Source organism: Naegleria gruberi (assembly GCF_000004985.1).
Source record: "Naegleria gruberi genomic scaffold NAEGRscaffold_20, whole genome shotgun sequence".
Taxonomy (NCBI): Eukaryota; Heterolobosea; class Eutetramitea; order Acrasida; family Naegleriidae; genus Naegleria; species Naegleria gruberi.
In genome coordinates this window covers 312,186-337,848 of record NW_003163307.1, presented here as the reverse complement: position 1 = coordinate 337,848, position 25,663 = coordinate 312,186, and the positions used below count along the sequence as shown (strand labels likewise).

At 33.7% G+C, this 25,663-nt stretch overlaps 15 protein-coding genes and 1 non-coding gene across 16 annotated transcripts; 9 read left to right on the top strand and 7 right to left on the bottom strand.

Moving 5' to 3' along the window:
• Positions 1-382: 382 nt before the first annotated feature.
• Positions 383-455, bottom strand: NAEGRDRAFT_t279. Its single transcript has one exon. It is a non-coding gene; the product is annotated as a tRNA-Phe (tRNA).
• A 115-nt stretch (positions 456-570) lies between these two features.
• NAEGRDRAFT_48647 (ras family small GTPase) lies at positions 571-1,527 on the top strand (the record flags this gene model as incomplete). Its single annotated transcript, XM_002677962.1, has 1 exon — positions 571-1,527. The coding sequence occupies one exon, from the start codon at positions 571-573 to the stop codon at positions 1,525-1,527; it is 957 nt and encodes a 318-aa protein (XP_002678008.1).
• Positions 1,528-1,971: 444 nt separating this feature from the next.
• NAEGRDRAFT_66900 (uncharacterized protein) lies at positions 1,972-3,218 on the bottom strand (the record flags this gene model as incomplete). Its single annotated transcript, XM_002677866.1, has 2 exons — positions 1,972-2,823; positions 2,928-3,218. The coding sequence occupies 2 exons, from the start codon at positions 3,216-3,218 to the stop codon at positions 1,972-1,974; spliced, it is 1,143 nt and encodes a 380-aa protein (XP_002677912.1).
• A 617-nt stretch (positions 3,219-3,835) lies between these two features.
• On the top strand, positions 3,836-4,813 carry NAEGRDRAFT_83118 (dCTP deaminase; the record flags this gene model as incomplete). Its single annotated transcript, XM_002677961.1, has 4 exons — positions 3,836-3,882; positions 4,053-4,109; positions 4,248-4,550; positions 4,594-4,813. The coding sequence occupies 4 exons, from the start codon at positions 3,836-3,838 to the stop codon at positions 4,703-4,705; spliced, it is 519 nt and encodes a 172-aa protein (XP_002678007.1). The 3' UTR covers positions 4,706-4,813.
• Positions 4,814-5,107: 294 nt separating this feature from the next.
• On the top strand, positions 5,108-5,997 carry NAEGRDRAFT_48645 (uncharacterized protein; the record flags this gene model as incomplete). Its single annotated transcript, XM_002677960.1, has 2 exons — positions 5,108-5,648; positions 5,741-5,997. 2 exons carry the CDS (start codon positions 5,108-5,110, stop codon positions 5,995-5,997), a joined length of 798 nt encoding a protein of 265 aa, XP_002678006.1.
• Positions 5,998-6,594: 597 nt separating this feature from the next.
• NAEGRDRAFT_2665 (uncharacterized protein) lies at positions 6,595-7,458 on the top strand (the record flags this gene model as incomplete). Its single annotated transcript, XM_002677959.1, has 4 exons — positions 6,595-6,918; positions 6,959-7,123; positions 7,163-7,245; positions 7,293-7,458. Coding segments are annotated over 4 exons (738 nt in total), but the record flags the coding sequence as incomplete, so codon positions are not given.
• Positions 7,459-7,629: 171 nt separating this feature from the next.
• NAEGRDRAFT_48644 (uncharacterized protein) lies at positions 7,630-8,508 on the bottom strand (the record flags this gene model as incomplete). Its single annotated transcript, XM_002677865.1, has 1 exon — positions 7,630-8,508. One exon carries the CDS (start codon positions 8,506-8,508, stop codon positions 7,630-7,632), a length of 879 nt encoding a protein of 292 aa, XP_002677911.1.
• Positions 8,509-8,753: 245 nt separating this feature from the next.
• On the top strand, positions 8,754-10,607 carry NAEGRDRAFT_66895 (uncharacterized protein; the record flags this gene model as incomplete). The annotated part of the gene is made up of 2 exons (XM_002677958.1): positions 8,754-9,065; positions 9,234-10,607. 2 exons carry the CDS (start codon positions 8,754-8,756, stop codon positions 10,605-10,607), a joined length of 1,686 nt encoding a protein of 561 aa, XP_002678004.1.
• A 77-nt stretch (positions 10,608-10,684) lies between these two features.
• Positions 10,685-11,905, bottom strand: NAEGRDRAFT_66894 (uncharacterized protein; the record flags this gene model as incomplete). The annotated part of the gene is made up of 1 exon (XM_002677864.1): positions 10,685-11,905. The coding sequence occupies one exon, from the start codon at positions 11,903-11,905 to the stop codon at positions 10,685-10,687; it is 1,221 nt and encodes a 406-aa protein (XP_002677910.1).
• A 236-nt stretch (positions 11,906-12,141) lies between these two features.
• Positions 12,142-13,095, top strand: NAEGRDRAFT_48641 (uncharacterized protein; the record flags this gene model as incomplete). The annotated part of the gene is made up of 1 exon (XM_002677957.1): positions 12,142-13,095. One exon carries the CDS (start codon positions 12,142-12,144, stop codon positions 13,093-13,095), a length of 954 nt encoding a protein of 317 aa, XP_002678003.1.
• A 1,127-nt stretch (positions 13,096-14,222) lies between these two features.
• Positions 14,223-15,755, top strand: NAEGRDRAFT_38945 (uncharacterized protein). The gene has a single exon (XM_002677956.1). It carries the CDS (start codon positions 14,238-14,240, stop codon positions 15,735-15,737), a length of 1,500 nt encoding a protein of 499 aa, XP_002678002.1. The 5' UTR covers positions 14,223-14,237; the 3' UTR covers positions 15,738-15,755.
• A 1,206-nt stretch (positions 15,756-16,961) lies between these two features.
• Positions 16,962-17,714, bottom strand: NAEGRDRAFT_66891 (uncharacterized protein; the record flags this gene model as incomplete). Its single annotated transcript, XM_002677863.1, has 1 exon — positions 16,962-17,714. The coding sequence occupies one exon, from the start codon at positions 17,712-17,714 to the stop codon at positions 16,962-16,964; it is 753 nt and encodes a 250-aa protein (XP_002677909.1).
• Positions 17,715-18,825: 1,111 nt separating this feature from the next.
• NAEGRDRAFT_79515 (ras family small GTPase) lies at positions 18,826-20,477 on the top strand. Its single transcript, XM_002677955.1, has one exon. It carries the CDS (start codon positions 18,947-18,949, stop codon positions 20,450-20,452), a length of 1,506 nt encoding a protein of 501 aa, XP_002678001.1. The 5' UTR covers positions 18,826-18,946; the 3' UTR covers positions 20,453-20,477.
• A 57-nt stretch (positions 20,478-20,534) lies between these two features.
• On the bottom strand, positions 20,535-21,419 carry NAEGRDRAFT_66889 (uncharacterized protein; the record flags this gene model as incomplete). The annotated part of the gene is made up of 1 exon (XM_002677862.1): positions 20,535-21,419. One exon carries the CDS (start codon positions 21,417-21,419, stop codon positions 20,535-20,537), a length of 885 nt encoding a protein of 294 aa, XP_002677908.1.
• A 305-nt stretch (positions 21,420-21,724) lies between these two features.
• Positions 21,725-22,834, top strand: NAEGRDRAFT_66888 (uncharacterized protein; the record flags this gene model as incomplete). Its single annotated transcript, XM_002677954.1, has 1 exon — positions 21,725-22,834. The coding sequence occupies one exon, from the start codon at positions 21,725-21,727 to the stop codon at positions 22,832-22,834; it is 1,110 nt and encodes a 369-aa protein (XP_002678000.1).
• Positions 22,835-23,119: 285 nt separating this feature from the next.
• Positions 23,120-25,162, bottom strand: NAEGRDRAFT_66887 (ras family small GTPase; the record flags this gene model as incomplete). Its single annotated transcript, XM_002677861.1, has 1 exon — positions 23,120-25,162. One exon carries the CDS (start codon positions 25,160-25,162, stop codon positions 23,120-23,122), a length of 2,043 nt encoding a protein of 680 aa, XP_002677907.1.
• Between the last annotated feature and the right edge of the window lie 501 nt (positions 25,163-25,663).

The following is a 25,663-nucleotide window of genomic DNA, read 5'->3' as shown; positions in this document are numbered from 1 at the left end:
CAATAATTCAATGTGCTTTAAGATTTGCTACAATTTATTCATTTCCAAATTGGAAATGATAAGGAAATGGGTTTGAAATATTTTCATTTCAAAATAACCACCTTCTCTAAGAAATGATAAGGAATTTATGATTGAATTATTGAAACAGTGGAATTTGAATGTATTAGACGATTTCCAAGTTTTAAATTGTTTAAAAGGAATGGAATTTTCCAATCAGTACTGAGGTTAGAGACAACTTGGAACCTGTGTTGTCGTTTTTTCCTTCTTATTCCACCTTAATAAACTTTCTTTGAAGTTAGATGAAGAATTTCTTCTATTTCTAGGTCTTGCTCTGTACCCCTTCTTTCTTACCACCTTATTAGTTATTATCGGAATAAAAATTTGCCGACACCAGGGATCGAACCAGGGACCTTAAGATCTTCAGTCTTACGCTCTCCCAACTGAGCTATGTCGGCTTCTTGATCTCATCAAAATATTACTCCCAATGTTTCTAATTAAATCCATGTTTATTCCTTGGCAAGTGAGTTGTTGTTTGAAGGAGCAACTTAGGAGGTTTCTTATCATTAAAAAATGTCCAAATTTCTTCAACTTCCCCAAGAGATTCATACAGAAATTATTTCATACTTGTCTCCGTTTTATGAGTTAGCTGAAAGAAAATTGCATGAACAATATTTCCATCAATTAAAAAACTCCATTCCGAATGTATTAAGTTTCCGATTGATTCATCCAAATTATTCGAAATTTATTGCAAAATACATTGATGAATTTTGTTGGATTTTTGTTGGTGTGATATTTGATCAGTATTCGATATCAGTAGAATCAAAAGAAATGGAATCTTTGCATGTTTTTGATAAATTCGCCAAGATTGGAGTTGTTAAAAGTTTAGGTTACTTTATTCATTTGATTCGAACAAGAGAAAAACAAGGGAAAATATTTAGAAAAAAATTTGATACACCAATTATTGAGCTGTTAGTGATTGGAAGGGGAGGCAGTGGAAAATCCTCAATCATAACAAGATTTATATATGGGCAATTCTTCCTAGAATATGACCCTACCGGTTATGATTCGTACAAACGAACAATCTCTGTGGATGATGAAGAGGAAACTGTAAACTTTTTGGATACGTGTAGTGAGGAAGAAACTGATTATTATTGGAAAAATTGCATGTTCGATGTTTTGATTCTTGTTTGCTCAATGATAGACCAGAAAAGTTTGGAAGAATTGAAAATATTGATAAGTAAATTTGTAGATAGGAAGGGAAAGAATGCTCCCTGTATGATTGCCATGAACAAATGTGATCTCCCTGATAGGTATGAAATTAATTTGGAAATGGTACAAGAAGTTGTAAAAGAATTTGAATTGACTAATTGTACAATTTTGAAAACAAGTGCAAAAACAAATGAAAATATTGATAAATTAGTGGAAGAATGTGTTAGAAAGTTTCGAGTACGTATTGATGATCCAAAAAAAGTGCTGGAAGAGGTATTATCTCTACATAAAAAAAAGAAAGGCTGTTTGATGGTGTAACATGGACTTATGGAAATTTAAATTCAGTATTATTAATAAGGTGGTAAAAATCAAGTTCCAGCCGAATAAATTCACGTAAATTCAGTTTCAAAGAAAGTCTAGACAATACAGTTTATTAAGGCAGAATAAAAAAATGTTAAATAAAAAAGACTACAGCACCACAGGTTCCCAAGTTGTCTCCAACCTCAGTACTGATGTGGCTCGACGATGCTTAACTTCTCAAATCGGACGGGATGAGGTGCATTCATCGTGATATGGCCGTAGCCATTGACAATCTCAACCCGAGGTAATTAAATATATTCTGCCTTAATTCCCATTATCAATTTCAATGTCTTTGGAGGCTGAAAATTTAACTAGTTTTGCCTTGTAGAGTTTTGGAAAGAAAGCCACCAAACACCTTAATTTACGAAATATCAATATCTACATATCCCTTTTAAAATATATTTACTGGTTCATATTCCCATCTTTTTCGAGTGTTGGAGTTGCAATATTCGTGGTGTTCAATTCCTGTACATCTTTCTCACGTTGAACTAGGTGCTTTTCACCTCCCAAGAATCTATTCAGATATTTCAGATGTTTAGTTTTGTGTTTTGTCTTGTCATATACAGCCCTATATACTAATTCGAATATCAAAACCACACCACCAACAACTACAAAACCTGCCAAAATCAAAAAGATACCTCCCAAGTCTTGAATCTTTACACCTGTTGCTGTTTGTGTCAATTCAACCAATGAACAGCTTCCCTTATCAATCCACCACTTCCTTTTGAGTTTCTCAACAAGTCCACTTTCTCTCATCGACAACAACACCGAAGTGAAATGACCAATCATCCAATTTCCCTTAGCAAAAGGTAAACCATAATTTCCAGGACTAAACAAATCACCAACGACCAAAGTATCACATGGTGGTTGATTGGCCATATATTCGAGAATGGCACTTGCCCAAATCAAAGCATCCACCTTTCCATCTCTCAGAGCTTGTAAACAATCATCGAGGGAATCGAATACAACCATATTCTTTTTGATATCTGCCATGTCTTCACTGCTGGAAATGTAAGAAGCAGGAGCAGAGTTTTTAGCCACACCAAACTTGAATCCGTAGGTTCTGATATCAGATAGTCCAGTAACTCTTGTGGATTGAACCTTTGTTGTCAGGACGGCTGCCAAATTAGCTGTATAAGTTGAGAGAATAATCATGACAAAGAGGAAATAACCTAACAACATGATTCTGGTTGACCAGCTTTTACCTGGATTTCCGTCTTGACCAGATATTGTCATACATTGATTAACGAACCACTAAAATCAAATTCATTCTTTGATTCGTCTGATTGTTTCGAATGTCCATAAGGCGAAACATGGTCAAAAACCCATGTTAGCAAGGCAACTATTAATGCACTCACGAAAATCAAAATCCAAACCTCCCACGAGAATGGTAATAAGAATGAAAATAAATTAGATTCCTCTCCTTGTTTAAGAGTTAGAATAGAAAGTCCAACATCAAAGAAACTTGTTGTAAAATCCATGACTTGATGTCTACTTTGAGTAATTGTTAAAGGGCCAATCATGACATCAGCACGACCAGATATTATTTCACCGATGGTTCCTGACCAGTTTCCATTCACATTCGCAGCAGTTGGACTACCAAAGGTACCATCTGGAGCTTCATAAAATTCAATGGACACGTTTGTCATTTTGGAAACAAGAAATTGAATTAGGTCGATAGAGAAGCCAGTGTATCTTAAAAGCTTGTAATTGACTAAATCTAGAGATTTTTAACATACTTTCAAAGAAACATCCCTAACTTCTTGTGACGAAACCAAGTTAGAAGACAGTGCACCAACAGCTATCAAGAAGACTTAGAAAATTGATAAGTTTCATTTTGCTATTTTTTAAACTTTAGAAAAGTAATGAGAACGGTTCATGGTTAAAATACCACTATGCTCAACCAACTAATTGAAAGCAAATATTGAACTAGTTGACTCTTTTTTTTTCCATTTATCCCAGCCAAGTGATGGTGTAACAATACGAAACCATTAGAACCTTAATAAGCTGATTGACATTACCCAGATGAATGAAAGCAGTATGAAATTTTACCCGTTATCTTCCAAGTGTAAAATCTGTAGTACCAAACAGTGTTTAATATTAATTTCATGAAGTAATACACAGTCAAATAAATCCTCACATATATTCCGCCGCCTGGAAAGTTGCATGGAGCAGAAAATTCTTGATGCACCCAAAAAAGTAATCAAGACAAAGATACTCTAATAATATCATTTGTATTATTTAATATATAAATTAATATAAAAAAATGTCTGTTCTCTCCCGCGACTCGATTTTGAAAGCTATTCAAGCCAAGTAAGTTGAAGAAGGTTGGACACACATCAGGGTGCCAACAATAAATCTGCTACTCTTTTGTTTGATATTATTACTCGGAATGATGACCATGTTTGAATGTATTGTTGTGTGTCATTGTGATGATCAATGTAACGTTTGATATGAACCTTTTTAATGATGCAACTCTATAGACAAATTACCATCACTCCATTCAACTTGTCTCACTTGGGTCCTGCTTCTTATGACTTGTAGGTGTCTTTTTAAAATCTTTGTGTTTTTAAATTCATGAAAAATTTCATCAAAATGCAATGAAAATGTTATTGACCACAAAATGATGATACAAAATGCAATATTGAATATGATGCAATTTTATAATGCTTATACAGAACTCTTGGAGATGAATTCAGAGAAATGACAGTTTCCGAAGATGTTATTCCAATTACTGATGACGTTGACTATAAGCAATACTCAAAGGTTGTTAAGGTTCCAAAGGGTGAATGCTTTGTTCTCAAACCAGGTCAAACTGTTTTGGGCATCACTGAAGAAACTGTCAGTATTTCACCAAGTTTCTGTGGTTTGTTGGAAGGTAGATCTAGATTCGCTCGTATGGGTCTTGCTATTCACATCACTGCTGGTTTCATGCAACCAGGTATTAACAACAAGCAAGTCTTGGAAATTTTCAATGCTAGGTAAGTTTATTGAAATGAATTTTGCATTTTGACACTCCATTAGTCCTAATTCTCTTGCATTGTATCCAGGCACTCACTTGTGTCAATTCGTCTTTATGAAGCTTGAAGGTAGAGCTGTTTATACTGGACGTTTTGCATCTCAATCCCTCGATTAAATAAATTATCTATTTACCTTGAATTGGAAGGTAATTGAAATATTAATTAGGAAGGTTTGTAAAAATCTTCAATAAACTAGTGTAAAGAATCGTATATTTATTAGAAAATGGAAATATATTTTCAAGTGATTTTGGATTTCATTTGTTTTTCAATGATTCAATTGAATAAAACATGAACTTTACAACCTCAATTTGATTTCTCAAACATTATAAATTGAAAGATTACAAACAAAAATTACTATCCAATAGAAATCAATCACCCATTCAAAATTTAACCTCTTTTCACACCAATCAAAAAAAATGATCAAAAACACTTCAAGACGTGTCCTCTCCCTTGTTGGAGCCACTTCTTCCTCTCGCTTTTCAATGATGAAGATGCCTTCATCAAGATCCTTCTCTACCATGTCCATGAATCGTTCATCATCATCATCGGATCAAGAACAATTTATTGTCTTTGAAGAAGTTCCACTCTCACAAATTGCTCCAAAATTCACCACTCCATTCAATCAAGAAACCACCATCGGAATTGTTACTATTAACAAGCCAGAAAAGATGAATGCACTCTGTGTTAAAACTGCTCAACAATTTAGAGATCTTTTCACAAGTGATAAAATTATGAAAAACAAGAATTTGGGATGTATTGTCTTGACAGGTGCTCCATCTAAAACTCCTGGTGTTAAATCTGCTTTCAGTGCAGGTGGTGATTTTGATTTCTTATTGGAACGTTGTAATGATCAACCATATAATAATTCTGGAAGAATGATTCAATTTTATAATTCATTCTTGGAACCACTTTTGAAATTCTCTCCAGTTCCAACCATTTCTGCTTTGAATGGACATGCTGTAGGTGCTGGTTTGGCCATCAGTTTGGCCACAGATGTCAGATTTGCTGAAACAAGTGCCAAACTTGGTGTCAACTTTGTAAATATTGGTTTATCACCAGGTATGGCCTCTACATATTCCTCCCTTATTTACTTGGTCATCAAAATGCCAGTGTTTTATTATTGACTGGTGACTTGATTTCTGCTCAAAAAGCTCTCGAAATTGGAATGGTCTATGAAGTTGTCGAAGGTGAAGATAAACTCAGAGAAAAGGCATTGGACTATGCAGCTCGTATTGCAAGAAATCCTCCAATTGCAACCAAATTATGTTTAAAGAATTTGAGAATGCAACAAATTCAAGGTCTTGAACAAATGATCACCAGAGAAGCTGATGCTCAAGCTCAAGCCTATGCTGATCCGATTCTTAAGGAAACTATTACCAATTTGAAGAAAAAGTCTGAAAAGAAGTAAATTTCTGGAAATTTCATAATTGCCATCTCCTTCATCATTGTACAATGAATGCCCTTAATACAGTAGATCATTGGAGTCCGAATGAAAACTCAGCAATCAAATTGCTTTCAATACACTAGATGCAATAATCAGCAGCCCCAACAACACTTTCTTCTGGTGATGATGATGTGGTAAGTTACGTGTGCTGTTCAAATTTTGATACTGTCATTATTTTCTAGGGCGGGAAATGACATTGGAAGAGTTTTAAACTTTTTAAAAAAAAGAAGCCACACAAAGGACAGCGATCATTGGGTACTTTTTGTGGCTTTCATTGGATTTAAATTTTAATTTATTAAATATCATCATCATCATCATTACGATATATCATAATTTATCTAGGATTATTTTTGTAAATACTTTAAAATGTCGAAAATATATCAAGAAGCTGGCTATTTGCTATTTTCCTATGCGAGTAGTGTGGCTATTATATTTCTGAACAAGTATATTTATACGGATAAACGAGTGGCTGGTACAATGCTCATGGCTTTGCACTTTTTATCATGCTATATAATTTCCATCTTGTTGACTTTGTTAACAAGAGTTTCATCCAACCCGATCATTCAATTGTTTAAAGCTAAAATATTACCAGTGAGGACAGGAATAATCTTTGCATTGAATATTGGTTCGGCCATTCTCGTAGGAAACTTGAGTTTAATTCACAATTCCATCACTGTTTATCAGCTGGCTAAATTGATGGTAATTCCATGTATTCTTGCTATTAATTATGTTTGGTTCCGTACTGTTGTAGAACCAAAGATTTTGGCCTGTTTAATGTTAATTGTTTTAGGAATGGCTTTAGTTATTGGAGGAGATTTCTATTTAAACTTTTTCGGATCGATCATTGCATTGTTGGCAATCATTTTTGGAGCATCATCTCAGATTGTGAGTATTTAAAAAGATTATTCATTCTAATTTCTTAAAGGCCATCAATTACTTTTGTAAAGAATATGAACTCAATGGTTTTGAATTATTATTGAACCATTCATTGTATTCATCAATTCTAGTTGGTTCTTTGGCAGTTCCAATTGATGGTGTTGATTCAATTTCATATAGCTTTATGAGATTCATCCAAGATCCATCATTTTTCGTAAGTTTTTCATTTCAAATCTCCAACTAATCAAATCAGATTTCTGTAATCATTTCATGCTTTGCTGCTTTTGTTGTGAATATTGCTGGTTACTTGGTAATTGGTAAATTATCACCACTTACGTATGTATTTTGATATTATTACAACAGTTGGATTTAACTTTTATTAGCTTCCAAGTTTTAGGACATGCTAAAACTATTTCTATTCTTATTGGAGGATATTTATTCTTTGGAAATGATAAACCAATGAATGTTAATCATATTGTTGGAATAGCTGTTGCTGTATTAGGAACTATTGCTTACTCTTACTTTAAATATAAGGAGGAAATGGAAAAATTAAAGAAGGAAATGTATTTACCAGTGGCAACTAATGATGATGTGAGATCTAAAGATCTTGAATCAACGATCGAGGATACTTCCTTGCAAGTAAGAGAAACAGAAGATTCCACTCCTGTTTCATCAACAAGTGAGGAAAAGAAATCACAAGAAGTGTAAAATAATTAATGTTTATAAAAACTCGAAATACTTTCTATGAGATGGATATTTTCTTTTAAAATTGACATCCAAATGTTGCTTCCACACCAGTTCATTACCATCAGTGAAAGATTCAATACTTTCCTTATTACATCCAGCCTTCTTCATTGCATTGAGCATGTGTTCTCTCATTTTGGTATTGAGATAGTCCTGTTGCTCCTTATCGAGTTCATAGTCACTCCAATTCACCATCTTTGGTTTCTCGTTTTGTTTATAGTATTCCATCATGTTATTGTATCCCTTTGTAATAATTCTCTCTGAAAGAGCTTGATTTATAATTTGCTCAAAACAACTCTCAGTTCTTGGAGCAATCACAAATCTAAACATTGTAAATCCAATCAACACTCCACTCAATGTATAAGGCAAATATCTCTTTCTATTGGTAATTGTACCAAAATTCTTTGCATAGGCAAAGGCAGATCCAAAAATTCCACCCGAGACGACTCCAAATATTGTCATTCCTCTCCTTGCTTGCATGCAATCTTCATAGTTGTGAGTGAGTGGGGCATGTACATCATCTTTTGCATTTACAATAGCATCCACATACTCCTCCTTATTAAATCGATAAATTCTCGAATAGAAATCATGAGACAGCCTATCAGGTAATAAATCTCCTTGTTTTTCAATATATTTATGAGGATTACTCACTGCTCCAAATGTTGAAACAGACAAGGTAATTCCCCTAAACCAATAATTAAACCAATCAAAAAGAGAATATTCCGAACTCTTTGAAATTGCAATATTATCCACTCCGACTTGAGTTTTAATTGTTTTTACTTTTTCATCATTATCATCTTTAAATTCTTTGTTGCTATTTTGATGAATAAATTCTTGTGGTTGGCTTTTGTTCATTTTTTTTAAAATATTTAAATATTTGTTAAATACTTGATAAAAGGCAATTAAATATATGTTAAACATATTTAAACATATTTAACATGTTACAAAAATATTTATAATTGTAAACAATGTTAAAAAACGATTCGTTTCATTTACCCTACTAGTGTGTCACCAGATCATCATCCTCAATCTTGCCTTTCACTCATATCTGTTCATCCACTTAACAAACTGTCACGTGTCATCAAACCATTTAAAAAAAAATGCGTAGCATCTTCAACAAGAAGAAGGATTCAGGCAGCTCTACACCAACAGGATCACCAACTACCACTTCACCTCTACAAAAACAAGGAAGTGGCAGCGGATTTTCCTACCTCGGTGGAACTTCACAAATTACTCCAACAACTTTGCAAACAATTTCCAGAACAAATTCAAATCATGATTTGTCTTCTCCTTCGAGTCCTGTTGGTACACCTGGATCACAGGGATTCGATATTTATACGGAATATAATGAAAAAGTGTGGAAGGAAGGGTTTTTGATAAAGGAAGGACGTGTGGTGAAGAGTTGGAAGAAGGTAAGTGTTTAGTTGAGTTTCGTATGAAATGTGTAATTTGTATTGTGGTTATAATGATGATTGGTGATGAAATTTAAATTGAATTTGATGAAAATTTATTTTAATAATGTATTTCGAATAACAATTTATGTGAAATTTATGTGAAATTTGTGATGAATGTGTAAATAGCGTTATTTCCAAATTAAAGGTTCAGTGTTGACCTATTTCAAAAATGCTAAAAAGAATGAAAATGATGTCAAAGGTAGAATGGATTTGAAGGGAGCTCAAGTTTATTATTTGGGAGATATTCAAAATTATGATAGTTTCTTTCAAACTATTAGAATTAATACAGTTTTAGATAATGAAGATTTAGATAGTGATGATGAAGATGAAGAAACCAATACTAAGGGATCCAATTCATCATCTGCAAATAATGAAAGCTCAGCAGGTGGAGGTGATCAATCAAAAATTCAAAGAAAACTCGAAAGCAATGCCTACAAGTACAAGTTTTGTGTTATTGCAGCTGATCGTGAACTGTTTATGGCTGCTCCAAGTATGCAAGATGCCAAGGATTGGGTTAAGAGAATTAGAGCTTGTATTTTCGTTGAGGATTACTTTGTCGATTGTAAAATTTGTGGAGTTGAGAGACCACTCTTGTCTGTTGTTATGTTATTGACTGCAGTTGCTGCTATTGATACTTCTTCAGATGAAGACAAGGAAAATGATGCTAAACGTGAATCTAATATTGAAAAATTAGTTTTGGAAGGTGAAGATCCTTTCACAATTTCAGATTTGAAAGCTCTTACTACAACCTGTATTCAAAGTTCTAGAGTTTCACTCAAGAGTTTATCCATTGTCAATTGTAATGTTGGTGATGAACATTTAAAGTTATTGGCCCATGGTTTGGCTGATAATCAAACTATTACTTCACTTGATATGTCATTTAACTTGATTTCTGATTTTGGTATTTGTGATTTAATAGACGGTCTATTTATTAACATTACATTGAAGAGATTAACTCTTTCACATAATAATATTGGAAATGTTGGTTGTGTTTATTTGAGCGATCTCTTACTAGGCAATGTTTCACTCAAAAGACTTGATATTTCCTATAATAGAGTCGGTTCAGATGGTGCCAAATCAATTTCCAAAGCTCTATGCTCAAATTCACTTCTCAAACGTTTGGATTTGGGTCATAATAATATTGGAGATGAAGGTTGCTCAGCTCTCGCTGAAGGATTGAAGGCCAATAAGACATTGGCAACTTTGGACTTGTCATTCAATGCTATTGGATCAGAGGGTCTTATTCGTTTATGTAATGACGGTATCCTTTACAATAGAGGACTCAAGGATTTGAGTTTACACGGAAATCCATTCGATAATGCAGGTGCCAAGAGTTTAGTCAAGGCTCTTATCGATCACAAAACTCTCAAACGTGTCGATATTGGTAACAATGAAAAGATTGGTGTGGATGGTATTGGAACTATTGCTCAAACTCTGACTACCAAGTACATGATTGGTAATTTGGTAATGAGAAGAAAAGGAGCTTCTGTTTCAGAATAAGAAGGTGTATTGTATATTATAAATTGAAATTCATTTTCAAACTGATTATTGAAACTCTATAATGTAGAGAGCTCTGCTTATTTACGATTTTTCAGCTCATCATTTAACAAGGTCATTGATTGAAGAATAACGCTTTGCAAATTGAAAATATTAATATCAGAAAGTTGAGAAACTTCCTCTTCACTCAACGTCATTCTAGCACTCAAATTATTGTGGAATAATTTCATTTCTCTATTCTCCTTCTCTTTCACTAAATAATCCATCTCGAGTTGAGTAATTTTCTGAATCACCTCAGTGAATGGAGTTTTAATGGCAGCAGAAAGAGCATCATCCTTTCCTGATACTTTCCTATATCCAGAATAGAGAAAATTATTATTCTTAATACAGAACTTTTGAGAGTTATTTCTACAAACAATCTTTCCAGAACTATTCTGAATATCTTTCCAATCAAAACCATGAGCAATTCTCTTTCCATTGTGCACAAAGTAAATCTTTCCAAAACTGAAAAGCACACCAACTACATCATTCTCTTTCAACAATCCAACTCCCATATCCATGACACTTTCCATATTCAATTGAACTTTTCCACAATTATTCATAGCTATCAATTCTTCATTACTATTACAAATTCCAATCTCGAATGAAACTTCATCCTCAACCAAAGGTGTCTGATGACAAATCTCCACTTCAAAATAAACTCGTCCAGAGCTATCCATCTCTAATGCAAAATCTTCAAAATAATTCAACATTCCATGGTTAGTATGGCCAGTTTCGATTGGTTGAGGAATTTCCAAACCATTTCCATCATCATTACCTTGTGTTTCCTGTTCCTGTCCTGCAGCAACATCATTGTTTAAATCTTGATTATTTCCTCCATCATTCTTTTCACTGATCGATGGATCTTCTTCATTATCTACCTCCATCTCAATATCATCAACATTTGGTGTCGTATTTTCTTGAGTAAAACTTTGTCTTGGTTTCAATTCTTGTTCTTCTTCATCTTCATCTTCAATCTTTTCGGAACAACCAATTTCATCATCTTGATTATCTTCATCATCAATTCTATTAATTTCCAAATCAAATTTATACTTTTTCATTGGTTGTGTTTGTGGATGAGTATTAATTGTGGTATTAAGCTCATCTTCAACACCATCACTAATTTCGTCCAGTGATGGAGTTTGAGGTGGTCTGGTTTCGACCACTACTTGATGGATGGTTCGTTTGTTGGCCGAATTATTGTTGGATTGGTGGCGAGGCAATGCCACTGAGGACGATGTCATGGTAGGATATTCAGACATTTTTTTGTGTGGATTTTTCAGAGTTTCGTTTTTTGCCACCAAAAAAGTTTAGTGATCGCTCGAACAAATTTTTGTGTGTTTGAAAAAAAATTGTAAAAATTCAGAATTTGATTTTGGCAAGTTCTTTTTATGGAGTTTAAAAGAATTTGGGAATGGAAATTGTACATTCCTGGGACACAAATGAACTATTTAAAGAATCTCTGAATTTTCAAAACAAATTTCGAAAACCAAACAAAATGTCCACCGTTATTGTCCTTGGCGCCAATGGTTACATTGGATTGGGAGTTGCTCAGGCACTTCAAAGAAATGGTTTTACAGTTCATGGAGCCGTTCGTTCAGATAAACATGAACATCTCATGTGGTCGAATGAAATTACTCCACTCATCTTGCCCAACGTTACTCAATTATTCACTGATGAGAAGTATGAGAATTTATTGTGGAGAACAAGTGCAATTCTTGATTGTGTTGGATTGAGCAATGATACTGAGAAAATGATTCAGTTAATTCAAGAACATGCTGCTGAACGGTTTAAGAAACAACATCCTAAATTATTGTTTCTTTTTACGAGTGGAATCTTGACGTATGGAACAAATGATACGATTGTAGACGAAACTTTTCCTCAAAGACCTAATCATCCTGCTCTGGATAAGAGAAGAGAGGTAGAATTCAAATTGCTTAATGAGCAATACAAGCATTTGGATAATGTTGTGATTCGTCCCGGTTTCGTATATGGCAAAAGTGGTGGAGGTATATTCGAAGATTATTTCAAACCTAAAATCACTTCTGACAATAAGCTTATCGTAATTGGTTCTCCACACAAGAAATGGAGTTGGGTACACGTTGATGATCTCAGTGAAGCATACGTCAAAGTCTTGACAGTTGGCAGAAACTTAATTTCAGGTCAAGTTTTCAATGTGACTGCATTGAACGATCATCCAGAATTTGGTCATCTCAGAATTGAATTAGCCAAACTAACTGGATGGAAACCAAGCTCACCACACAGAGAAGAAGATTCCCTCCAAGTTGAGCCAATTCCACAAAATGATTTGTTAGCTGAAATGTGTGAAAATTCAGTTATTGTAAACCCAAGAAAGGCAATGGAAGTTTTGGGATGGAGACCAAAGCATTTGAATTTCTTGGAAAATGGTCAATTGTGCTATCAATGTTGGAAACATTCAAAGAATCAATAAAAATCTCAATATCTTCTTATTCTAAACTTTCAAAAACTTGATACTTTGTAAAAGTTTCATTCGATTTCCAAGTCCGCAACTACAGCATTAAACTGAAATTTTGTTAGTATGGCGCCAAATTCTAAAGTCACACCGCCATTACAAAAATAGAAACCATCAAACAGCAAAAAAACATATCGCGCACTATTGAGGAAAATTTCTATCCATTGAGAAATAGACAAAATAAAACAGGTACCAACCATTAGTATGCACCTCAACATATGTCATATATCTTCAGCTTTATCGCATCATCAGGCACGATTGAGGAAAATAACTTGTTAGAATAGTAATTCGCATGTTTTTGTTGCATCAACAATGAGGTCCATACTCGGTCCGTTATTTTAATAAAAAACCTGGTGATGATGATGATCATATTGAGCACCAATGGATAAGTTGAAAATCTTAATTGAGATCTTATGAAAATATTAACAATATCTAAAAAAACAACTTGAAATCGAAACACCACTTGTTTTCAAAGAACAAAGAAGTGATAGAGCGCATTATCAGTTATATTCAAGATGACTGTTTCGAATGAAAATAGTACTCAACACAGAGAAGAAGAAGAAGTAACAATTCAAGTTATTGTCGTTGAAGAATCGACTAGTCCTCACTTGCATTCTCAAACAGAAGAATCAACTGCTGATAATCATCGTGCTGTTGATTTAGGCAAATCAGAATCTAAACAAGTTAAAGAACGGGCTGTTTTTGAAGCAGAAAATGTAGATATTCCACCAGAAACCAATGTAAATGATATTTCAGATTTAGATCTGAAACTTTGTACAATTCCATCTCAATTGAATTTAATTCACCAACATAATCACAATCACACTGTAACATTAACTAATACTACTACTAATACCATCACATCGAGTTCATCAGTTTCGGATACTTCAGAAAATGTTGCCAATAATATTGATGATGTGCTTGATTGCTTTAACGAGAACGTTTTACCAACTATGGTTCACACTGATAATCAAATTCATCATTTTCAACATCAAACCCACCACAAATCACACAAAACACAAGATCAAACTACTGAAAAGAAAAGGCCAAAGGGATTCAAGAGAAGAGTTGCCAATCTGATATTATTCTTACTAGGTACAATGTGTTTCAAATTTTCATATGAAACATTATCAGGAGCTATTGGGTTGACCATTTTGAATAGATTGGATGGAAATGCTTTGGGAGCTACCACAATTTTGAGCTTGTTAACAATTTCATTTGGTTTGGCTCAATCCATTTCTTCATCAACTGTTGAAGGTCTCTTGAAAATTATTAGAGCTACCAGATTGTATTGTCTTTCTTTGGTTTTCTTTGCCCTTTTGGTGGTGGTCATGATTATTTTGGAAGCTTCGACAGGTGGCACTTTGACCACTGCTGGTTGGTGGACTCCTTGGATTATCTTCCCTATTTACATTTTCATTGGATTCAGCGTTGGTGTGATGGAAGTTTTGAGAAAGATTATACCAGCTTCCATTTTAGGTAATAATGAATCGTCAGTGCTGAAGAGAATTAATGCAGGTGTTCACATAACGTATGAATTGGCAGGTACAGTTGGTGCCTTCTTATCAAGTGTTTTCATTGAAAAGATGGGAACTATTTTTGCTCTCTTCCACATTCCAGTATTTTTCATTGCTGCTTCCATTTTCCTCTTCTTCATTACTGTGAAGGAAGTTGAAATCTTTGAAGATTCTGAAACCAAAGAACAAGTTAATGTTCCTTCAACTGAATCTGCTCCTACAACCTCAGCTCAAGAAACAACTCCTCAACCAAACAACAAAGTTTTAAGAATTTTGAAAAAGATTGGAACTGTCATCAAGAATTATTTCAAGAGCATGTACATTGGTGCCAAATTAGTCCTCACCAACAGATATTACATTTGGTTGATTCCATGCTTTGTCATTCCACAAGTTCTCCATAGATTGATTGAAAATATCTTCCTCCCTGCTTACAGTAAGAACATCCTCAAGAAGGGATCTTATTCTGGAATTCTGTTGGGTGGAAGTAACTTTGGTGAATTGTGTGGAGCTGGAATGCTCTTAATATTTGCCAAGAAGGTGAAACTTCCAACAGTTTGGATTGTTTTGGATTGCTTGTTTTTGAATTTGATGTGGATTTTCCCATTCTTGACATTTAATGAAAAGACTGATGACAACTTGATATTTGCTATTTGTATGGTTCCTGCCATGATGTTAATTTCAGGTTCTTGGGCTGCTGGTGATATTTCTCAAGTTGCTTATTTGCAATCAACTCTGTCTGAAGAACCAAACGAAAAGACTGGTGTTAATGAGCTGGCAGCTGTCATGAGTTTCTTATACTCATGTTACATTATCTTGACAACTTTGATTGCCTTTGGACTTTCTCAAGCTATTGATCGTTTTAAGGAAAATGGTCAACCAGAATTTGGTTTCATGACAATTTGTATCTTCATGTCAGTTGTTTCATTAGTGATTTGTGTCATTTACTTGGTTGTTGCCAAGTTCAAACCATCACTCCATGAACAAAAGGAAGCACTTAAATCTCAAAAAGAAGAAACTCTTCCAGAAGCAACTTCTGCTGTGAAATCAGAAGAAGAAACTCAACAAGTTTCAGTATCAGTGTAATAAATATCATCTTCTGATATATCAGTTCCATCTTCATAATCTTCAGAATCCGCAGAATCATGTTCTTGTTGTGATCCTTCTGATTCATCGTCGATTTCAATTTGAATTTTTTGTAAAACTCTCTTTGTAATTACCAGTCTTTTTGGGTTGCATCAATTGAAAGTGTATGATTGTCAACTTTTCCAATAAAGAGGTCATCATTGGAAAATAAAGCACCAATGACTCGTAATATCTTGTGTTTGATTAGCCAAACATATTTTCCAACTATTCTTTGTTGAATAATCACTAATAAGTAATTATTGAAGCAATGAATGAAGAAATGGAATGTGTTTCTCTGAAATGTAACATAATCCATCCAATATCTCCTTTGAAATTTCACAATTTTCATATTTTGTCATACAAACATTCAATGGAAATTTGTGAAATATTGGCAACAGACAGATCGTATTGTTCCTTTTGATCGTCAACTGGATCACATGCTTCATATTCAAAATGTGAAAATTTGATCATATCTGTAAAAAGAAAACTTTCGCTCTCAGTAAATTGCCACAATTGACCAGAATTTTCACTCAAGAATTTTTATTTCTTTTCACAAAAGTACTTTGTGAGAGAGTGAGTAGAAGACATCTTGGTGGAATTGAAGTGACTCCACCAAATCCTAAATCACATTTAGAATTATTAATGTCAATTGCCAAACGAATGTACAAATGAAGTATCAACTGTTGATGTTTCTCCAAAGTTTCAATTCCAGTATCGAATAGATTTACTTCTCCTGCGAGTGATTTGTCATGAATTATATTGTTAATAAAATTACGAAACTTTGTTTGGAAGTTTGGTTGAGAATACTTGTCTAATTCTGACAATCCAAAAAAGTAAATCATCAACATGGTTTTAACTTCATAATTTTGTTGATCATCATGATGACTAATATCAATTTCAAATTTCTCGAATAGTTTGCTTTCGTCATGACAAATAAATTCTTTCGGATTCAAATCGTATAGTTTCAATAAATTGGAGAAATTCTCATGGTGTTTTACCAGCTAGTTGAATAATAAAATCTTTAATCTCTGTGAAATTGTTTTGCAGATATGCATATTGTGCCATTTTTTAAAGATCTGTGAATTAACTAATAAATTGAAAGATTTTCTCATCTTTGAAAGCATACCATCACCACATATTTCTAGAATATTTCAATATATTAACATTGAAAATAAACATTTAATATCAAGAATTAAAAATCTTTCCCTCAATAACATTTCGCCAATATGGCTTACTTGTTTTCCATCTCTCCTCCCAATATTCATCATAGGCAAACTGTATCACAGTTTCACCTCTACATTCCCTGATATTTCTCTGATGTGGAATGGTGGTAAAATACTTTCTGCCATTCACTTCACAAAATCCAAGAAATTGAATTCCCAAACTTCTTCCCTTTACAATATTATGTGGAGCTTCATCAGGTTCATTCATAAATCTATTAAATGCTTTTCCCATTAGAACAGGTCCTGTAATTGTGAAATATTTGAAAAACCAAATTTCATTCAATCGTTGTGGAACTTGTGGAATGAACTTATTTTTCACATTATAAATAATCATGTCCATGGCAATTCTTAATAATGGATGTTGAGGTACACTTCCAATAAAGGCAAAATCAAATCCAAACCAAACAAATTCTGTGGCATATCCAACTGGTAGAATCATTGTTGCATTATTTTCAATTAAACTATTCAATTCCTTTTTTAGTAAAACTGAATCAACATCTGAATAGTAACCTCCAATTTTATATAAAAGTGCCAATCTCCAAAAATCAATTTTATATGCAAATGGAATAATATTGTTAAACGTGTGAAATTCATCAGAATTTTCCCCATAATTGTCAATTAAAAATTGTAAAACTGCATCATTGTTATAATAAATATATTTAAAATTTAAATTGGATGCAAAGGATAAAGTTGCATTCCTCATGCCACTTGTCATTTCATTTCTAGTTTGACTTTTAAAGGTTTGATGAATAATTCGTGGAATGATCTGATTATTTCCCATCGGATAGGGAATATAAGAAAATCCATCTTTCCATTCATGATGTAAAATTTGTTTTTTTTCATCATTATTGGGTAATTTCCGATTTGTTTTGTAAAGTGTGAAAACGATGAATACTAAAGAGATGGAAATGATGATGAAAATTATGATCAATTTAAAGTGTGTCGGTCGCAGAACTGCAAGTTTAAACATTTTTTTTTTATCTTTGAAAAGAGGAATTGACATTTCCCTTTTTGGTTCACCTTCTCATACTCAAACTTATATTAAACTATCTTTATTAAAGGTACTGGTTGACGGGAGTGCATTGGAAAGAACGACATCTTGGATAAATGGTATATTGAAAAAGGTCATGGAACCTTGCACACTCCTACGGTCACGTGTTCGATTCACGTATCATCCCACTTTTTTATTTTGAAAGAAAAAAACTAATGAATTACTACAAACACATTACTAATATTATTTGGTATGGGTCACTCCTTTAAAGTACTTTGACCTGCCATAGTTCTTACTTTCGAATAGGTTAGAAGAATTCTAAAATGTAACTCAGCAACCCAAACAGCCAAACAAAATCGCAAAAACCACCTGACATTCACAGTAAATTTCTTCAAATAAAGCAAAATTAAAGTCAATAAATACCGAAATCCTCTGGTTGATTGTAAATCAGTGAAAATCATGAAACGAGTCAAAAAAAAATTTCCCCATAAAGACAAATTCATTGATATTGTAAATCATTCCCGCGCTATCAAAATGCAACTATTATCTTGAAGAAGGAAGCTACCAATCCAGTATTTTGGCGAATTTTAGATTTCTGACAAGTATATGTTCATTTCGGAAAGTGAAGATAAAGTTCCTTACCACTTGCGTAAACTTGCATGCTATAAATACGACATTTGAAACTTTTGCATGTGTTTGCAGTGATGAACTCCACCGATAATCAAAAAGCCTTTTTCTCTCACGTGTGTGTGAGTTGAACCACAAGCTCGTGCGTTGCGAGTCAAAAAACCTTTGTATCCCAACGAACCGCTCAAAAAAAAACAGAACAACAATAAGCTTGTAACGCACAAAGGCTTCTCTAATTTTTCGCGCAAAGAACTCTTTCAAGCCAATAAATTGCAAGGTTTCCTTTTGGATATGATAATAGAGTAGTAGTAATAGTAGAATTAACAAGAATGTCAGCTTATAAAAAGACAAGTAGTAGTAATTGTGTCAATTTTGGGATGACGACCACTTATTCATCGAGTAGTGATTTGTGTGGATTGAGTGGCTCGATAAGTTATTGCAGTGGGATGGACACACTCTTTGTAGATGATAATTCAATCTTTTGTAATTGTTCTCCATATTCATTGAGATCATGCTTTATTACCAACTCTGATGGATTGACTCAAAGGTCTAATGTTATAACAGATCAAGTTTTGAAGAGAACTGTTTCAAATCTTTCATCTGCTACAAAGAGTGAATCTGATATCACTCCAAGAACACCATGTAAACAACATTTTGATAGATTGCATAGTCAATCACTTGATGTTGCCACCATGCAAAGCGATTTTCTTGATACAGTGTCCACTACAATGGACGAAGAAGACGATTATGTATCGAATAACTATTCGATACATTACAATAGAAAGGTCAGAATGTGCCTAGTTGGAGATGAAGCATGTGGCAAGACCTCAATCATTTCCCAATATGTTCAAAAATCCTTCCCTAATTTCCATGATCCAACCATTCAAGAATCTTACAGCAAAATTGTGAGAAAGACAGAGTTGGAAACTTTCGAATTATACATAACAGACACTTCTGGTTCAGATCAATACGCAGACTTGAAAGACTCTTATATCAGAGAAAGTTTAGTTTTTGTGTTTGTATTTGACGTTACCAACGAATCGAGTTTTGAGAAAATGAAGCAACTTGTTGCAGAAGTCCAAGAGAAAAAGTTTCAATTATCCAAAATTGAACATTTCCCAATAATAATAATTGCCAATAAGATTGATATGATGTGTTCAAGGGTTGTTTCAAAGAAACAAGTCAGACAAGCAATGAGAGAAATGAAATTGAAACACAATCTCTCCTCCTATATTGAAGTTAGTGCCAAACAACGATACCACGTTGATAAGGTATTCAAAAAGGTTCTCATGCTCACTGATTCCTGGAATTGCATCTATAACTTGCAACAAGAAGGAACTGACTTTGGTTTCGTAACAACACCAAGAAAAGTCAAATCTGGAACTCCAACCTCAACATCCACACCACGAAGTGAGTCTCTATGCAGCAGCACAGACTCATTATTTTACTATAGAAACAATGAAACGAGTAGTGATACAGAAAGTGATATCACAGATTGTTCAGAAGGAGAGGAAGAATCTCTGGCCTCCTCAGAACATAAGGCCTTTTTAACGAGAAAGAGATCTAAAACCACAACATCCGACGCCAGCAATAATAAGAGGTCAATATTTTCTAGGAAGACAAACATTAAGGCAAGAGTATGTGGCAATTCAGCTCCAGAACTGAATGCTAAACAAAAAGTGAACATTCCAGATGTACACAGTGCCTCTGATTTGTCTGTAACTGTTGGAGGATCTTCGAATCAAGCAATTGGTTTGAAGAAGGGTATTTCTCTATCTTCCTCATTGTTCCAACTAGCCCTTGGAAATAGATTCAAATTTTCAAAAGAAAAATAAATCATGCTACAGCAACAGTTTGACTAAAACTTGATGACACCTTTAATAATCTAAATGTCTTTGGTTGCGAGGACTCAAACCTTCATTGGACCAAATCATCACATTCTAAATAAAATTTAGTTCTGGATGCCTTCATTTGAGTGAGAGCTTTTCTACCTTCCTCACCAATGTTATTCTTGTTGATGGCTAAACCTTCCAATTGATTCATTTTAGCTATACTTGAGATTCCTATATCCGTCAGTGCATTACAACTGATTTCGAGAAATGTGAGATTTTTCAATCCACTACTAATAAATAAAGCCCCTTCGTCCAATATTTCATTTGCAGGTATAAATAAATTTTTCAAATTTGACATTTGAGAAATATATTTAACTCCGTCCGACCCAATATTTGACTGAGAAATATCAAGTTCAGTTAAATGGGTCATTCCACTAATTATTTTAGACCCTTCCACGCCAATGTCACAATAAGCAACATCAAGATAATTGAGATTCTTCAATTGACTAATAGCTCCCATTGATTCAAAAGTTGAGGAGGTTGCACAAATACTAAGACTTGTTAAACTGGGTATTCCACCCAATAATTTAACTCCCTCGTCTCCTAATGGATTAAATCCAATATATAATGTCTGGAGCGATTTCAATTTTGTAATATTCTTAATAATGTACAGTACATTCGAGGTTATTTGGTTACTAACTGTGTTAATATAAGTCAATCGTTTCATCATTCCAATGGCTTTCCAATATTGTTTACATGTAGTTGCTGCTTGTGTACAACTTACAGAGATTATTCGTTCCAGAAAGGGGCTATTAATCATCAATTGAGCTCTTTCTTTAGTAACGGGTGAATTGAACATAGTCGAAAACAAACAACGTTCCTTAATAACATTATACCACTGAGACGAAATCAGCGTACACGTCCTCAAAATAAATCTATGCGAAAGGAAGGACAATACTTCATAACACATTTCATCAGGAAATTGATCTCTAAAATTAATACCGTTATCATCATGATGTTCATTTTTAATATCGCTGTTTCCAAAGGGAAGGAATTTTCTTCATCATCACAGCGCTGTTCCGAAAATACAAAATTTGATGATAGTGGTGAACCTTGATCATTTTGACTCATTTTTTTTTGTAAAGTTTTGTTTCATAATTAAGGGAAATTTAAGAGGTTGTGGAATAGTTTACAATTAATCAGTGGATACAACTTGACATACTATTCGAAAAAGTTCCAAGAGTGTTCCATATTGAAATGTTTACAATAAAAAAAATGCGAAACTCCAAATTAACGACACCACACGAGGTTTCTATTAGAAACTTTTCAGATAATTTCCTTCCTGATGATATTATACATGAAATTATGAGCTTTCTAACAGGTTGGGAAATTTTAAAATATTGTCCTTTAATTTCCAAACAATGGACCTACTTCTTGATCAACCAATATTCTAAACTTTGTTTGGATTTTCATCAAATTATTCAAGAGGAAAGAGTTCAACACTTGAGAAATAGTCAAGTGCTTAACTCTATTCGAAATGTTAAGGTCAATTATGCGAATCTTATTAGAGACAAACAATTTTTAACAGTTTTGTCATTAATGAAAAATTTAACTTGTCTTTCGATTAATGAAAATGGATTAAAAGAAAAGGAGGCAAAACTAATCAGCAAACTGAAAGAATTGACCTATTTGGATATTGGGAAAAATTCTGTTGGGCGTAAAGGAGCCAAATATATTAGTAAAATGAAGAATTTGAAAACATTGCAAATACCTTTGAATAACATAGGACCTAACGGAGCTATTTCAATTAGCAAGATGAAACAGTTGACTTCACTTGTTATTTGCTGGAATATGATTGATTTGGAAGGGTTTGAAGCTATTGCAAGGATGAATAATTTAAAATACTTAAAGATTAGTGGATATTATAACGGTCCAGAGGGCATGAGACTTCTTTCTAGTGGATTAGTGAATTTGACAAGTTTAGATGTGAGTCGGAATGAAATTAATCCAGAAGGAGCTAAATATTTGGGAGAAATGAAGAATTTAATAGAATTGAGAGCTACCTTCAATATTGTTGAATTGGGAGGAATTAAATTTATATCTCAACTAAGAAATCTCACTCTCCTCGATGTTCAATCAAATATAATAGAATCTGAGGGTGCTAGATTCATTAAGAAATTGAAGAATTTAAAGATTTTGAATGTTAGTGCAACAAAGATGAATGCAACAGGAGCTAATTACATTGGTGAAATGACACAATTGACTGAACTAGATATTTCTTATAATCATTTTGGTGTGGAAGGTGCTAGAGCAATAAGTAGATTGCCCAACTTGGTAATACTAGATATTTCCAGCAATAATATTGGACCGGAGGGGGCAGCCTAAATTAGTGGAATGTCTAATTTAAAAAGTCTTGTTGTCAAATACAACTTTGTTGGTGAAGCAGGAGCTAAATCAATTAGTGGTATGAAACAGTTGACCATTCTCAATATTTCCAATAATATGATTGGTGAGGAAGGGGCAAAGTGTATTAATGGAATGAGTCAAAACTGGATATTAAATAACGAATAGGAGTTTGTAATGAAGAATTTGGGCATTTTGAATGACATGGATTAAATCAATAAATAAGAAATCAAATAATAATAATAATTTGATTGTTGCTATTTGACTCTACAGAATGACACACTTTTTATTTGAATCGTGTTGACCTGTCTTTTTGGTTGGAAGTGAAGAGGATATTTGTATTTTGGAAGAAGTCTTTGGTTCTTCCCTCAAACAAATTCTATTTACAAGTGCTTGGAAAATACAATCAACATCTTCCTTCTTGGCGCTAGTTTCCACAAAAGAACAATTTGAACCAAATGCTAGCTCTGTATGTACATCTTCCCAAACTACTTTTGAATCAATAAATTTTTCCTCAATTCCAACATCTGACTTGTTTCCAACAAGGACAAGAGGAACATCAGATCGAGCAACTGTTCTTGGCGTTGCTATGAGACTGTTTCCACTAGCTCTCAAGTTTGATCTAGTTCTTTTAAGACCAGCCATCTTTTTCTGACCGACAATTGATTTGTAAATATCCTTACAATATTTATAACTTTGAATGTCATCCACACTGTACACTAGTATGTATGCATCACAGTTAATAATATAATCACTAAGAAAACTTGAAGGTATCTCCATGGATGGTGATTCATCCTCTTGATTTGCCTTATTTTTGTAATGTTTGATGTGTAGGGCACTTGTGTCCAATATTTCCAAAAGCTTAATTTCCTGATATTTCAAAAACATGAGTGGCTTGTGATAAATATCCTCGAAAACTGTAGAATTATACTCATTGGAGAATGTTCCCTTAATAAATTTGTTAATTAATGATGATTTTCCAACACCAACAGATCCTAGAATTGTAACTCTGTAAATATCGTCTGTTGAAACAGAGTTAGGATCACTCTTCATTGCATTTGTAGATGAAGAATAGTAGGATTGAAGATTTGGCCCAATGCTCATCGACCTTTTGGAAGCAGTTATTTTGCTATCAGATTGTGAAAAATCAATTCCATAATCACTCAATGGAGATTGTACCATATTAAAATCATTTGGAATCATTCCGGATCCAATTGCTGTAATTTTTCTTCTCTGCTTTAATTCTGGGGAGAGTGTATAATTGTGAACAGTAGTATTAGACCTGGAAAGTTTTTTCTTTTCAATAATTGTATTCAATTTGTCCAAATTTGGTGATGAACAAGGACTGGATATATCACTAGATGAGCCAGACTTTGTCATCCCTAAAGGTGTAGAAGGAGTGAGGAAGGTAGAGTTCATCCTCTTGATAGGAGAGGGACTCGGCATCACCACTGGATTGGTAATTTGATTTTTCCTCTTGACTAGTTGTGTTAAATAATCAGAAACATCTGTTTGTAACAGTTTTCCAACTTCCTCATCGTGTTTTCCTTCAAAAACTGCCTTGATAATATCGGTAGAATTGAATGTAAATCTCCTCGATGTATCGTCTAACTCTTCATTTGGACTTTCAATATTTAATTCCATGATTTGCAGTGATTCATCACCATTTGTTGTTGGTTTCTCGGTTGGTGTTTGTGGAGAGCTTGATTTTGAACTATTGTCTGTTAGTGTTGTTGTTGTAAATTGTGTTGAACTGTTATTATTACTAGTTGTGTTATTAGGAGAAGTGAGATGAAGTATTGAAGAAGGAAGCTTGAGTTTCAACTGTTCTTTCAAACTAAACTTTTCATAAGAAGGTACGACTGGTTTATCTTCTTCCTTCTGTTCTATTGAATTATAAGTATTCGAAATAATATCTGATGAGTCTGATAATGTATTTTCTTCCTCTCCAATGTCCTCCTCATTCGTAATAATAACAATCTTATTATTCAAAGGAGTTGTAACACTAGTTTCAATATTATTATCAACATTACTGTCAGTTGCATTATTCCAAACCATTGTTATTTCTTCATCTTCATCATCAGCAGTATCATCTGCACCCGATGATGAATTTGACGAATGAGAAGAGGAGGATGAAGAATCTGATGAAAAACTCCACCTACGAGCACTACTTGCATTAGTTGTTGACTTTCCTTCTTGGTCTACCTCACCAATAGCTTGAGTAAATAATTGTATCTTTTGATGAATAGTATCATCACCATTGTTATTATTGGTAGTAGTGGCAGACAACACAAAATCAGCACCACTCATCTTTTAACTGGTCCGATATTGTGGTGATGAAGTGGTGGTTGATATTCAATGATCTCTAGCTTCCCGAAAGGATAGGGTGTTATTTCTTTCAATGTGACTATTAGGATTTGTACGATGGGAGAAGGTTTTTGCTCATGATATCGAGAAGCATCATTACATATTTGTTAAAGAGGGTCCATCTTGGATAATAGTGATGATTTAATTGGCAATCCTTGGAAATATTGGTATGGCTGCAAAATAATAGTAAGTAGATGGAAAGCTCGAGTAAAGTATTGAACATGGATGAGATTCTCTATCCAATGTTGGTATTATTAACATAATTATGAGCGAAATGAATGCTTTAATTTGATTGTGAGCATAACCCCTTGTTACCATCCATGATGAAAGATTCTCAATAACAACAACAATAAGGAGGTTTGAACCAATCCTATTCATAGCCTTTATTAAGAGAAGTCAAGATATTGCCATTATTTTTTTTAATTTATATTTCAATCTCGATTC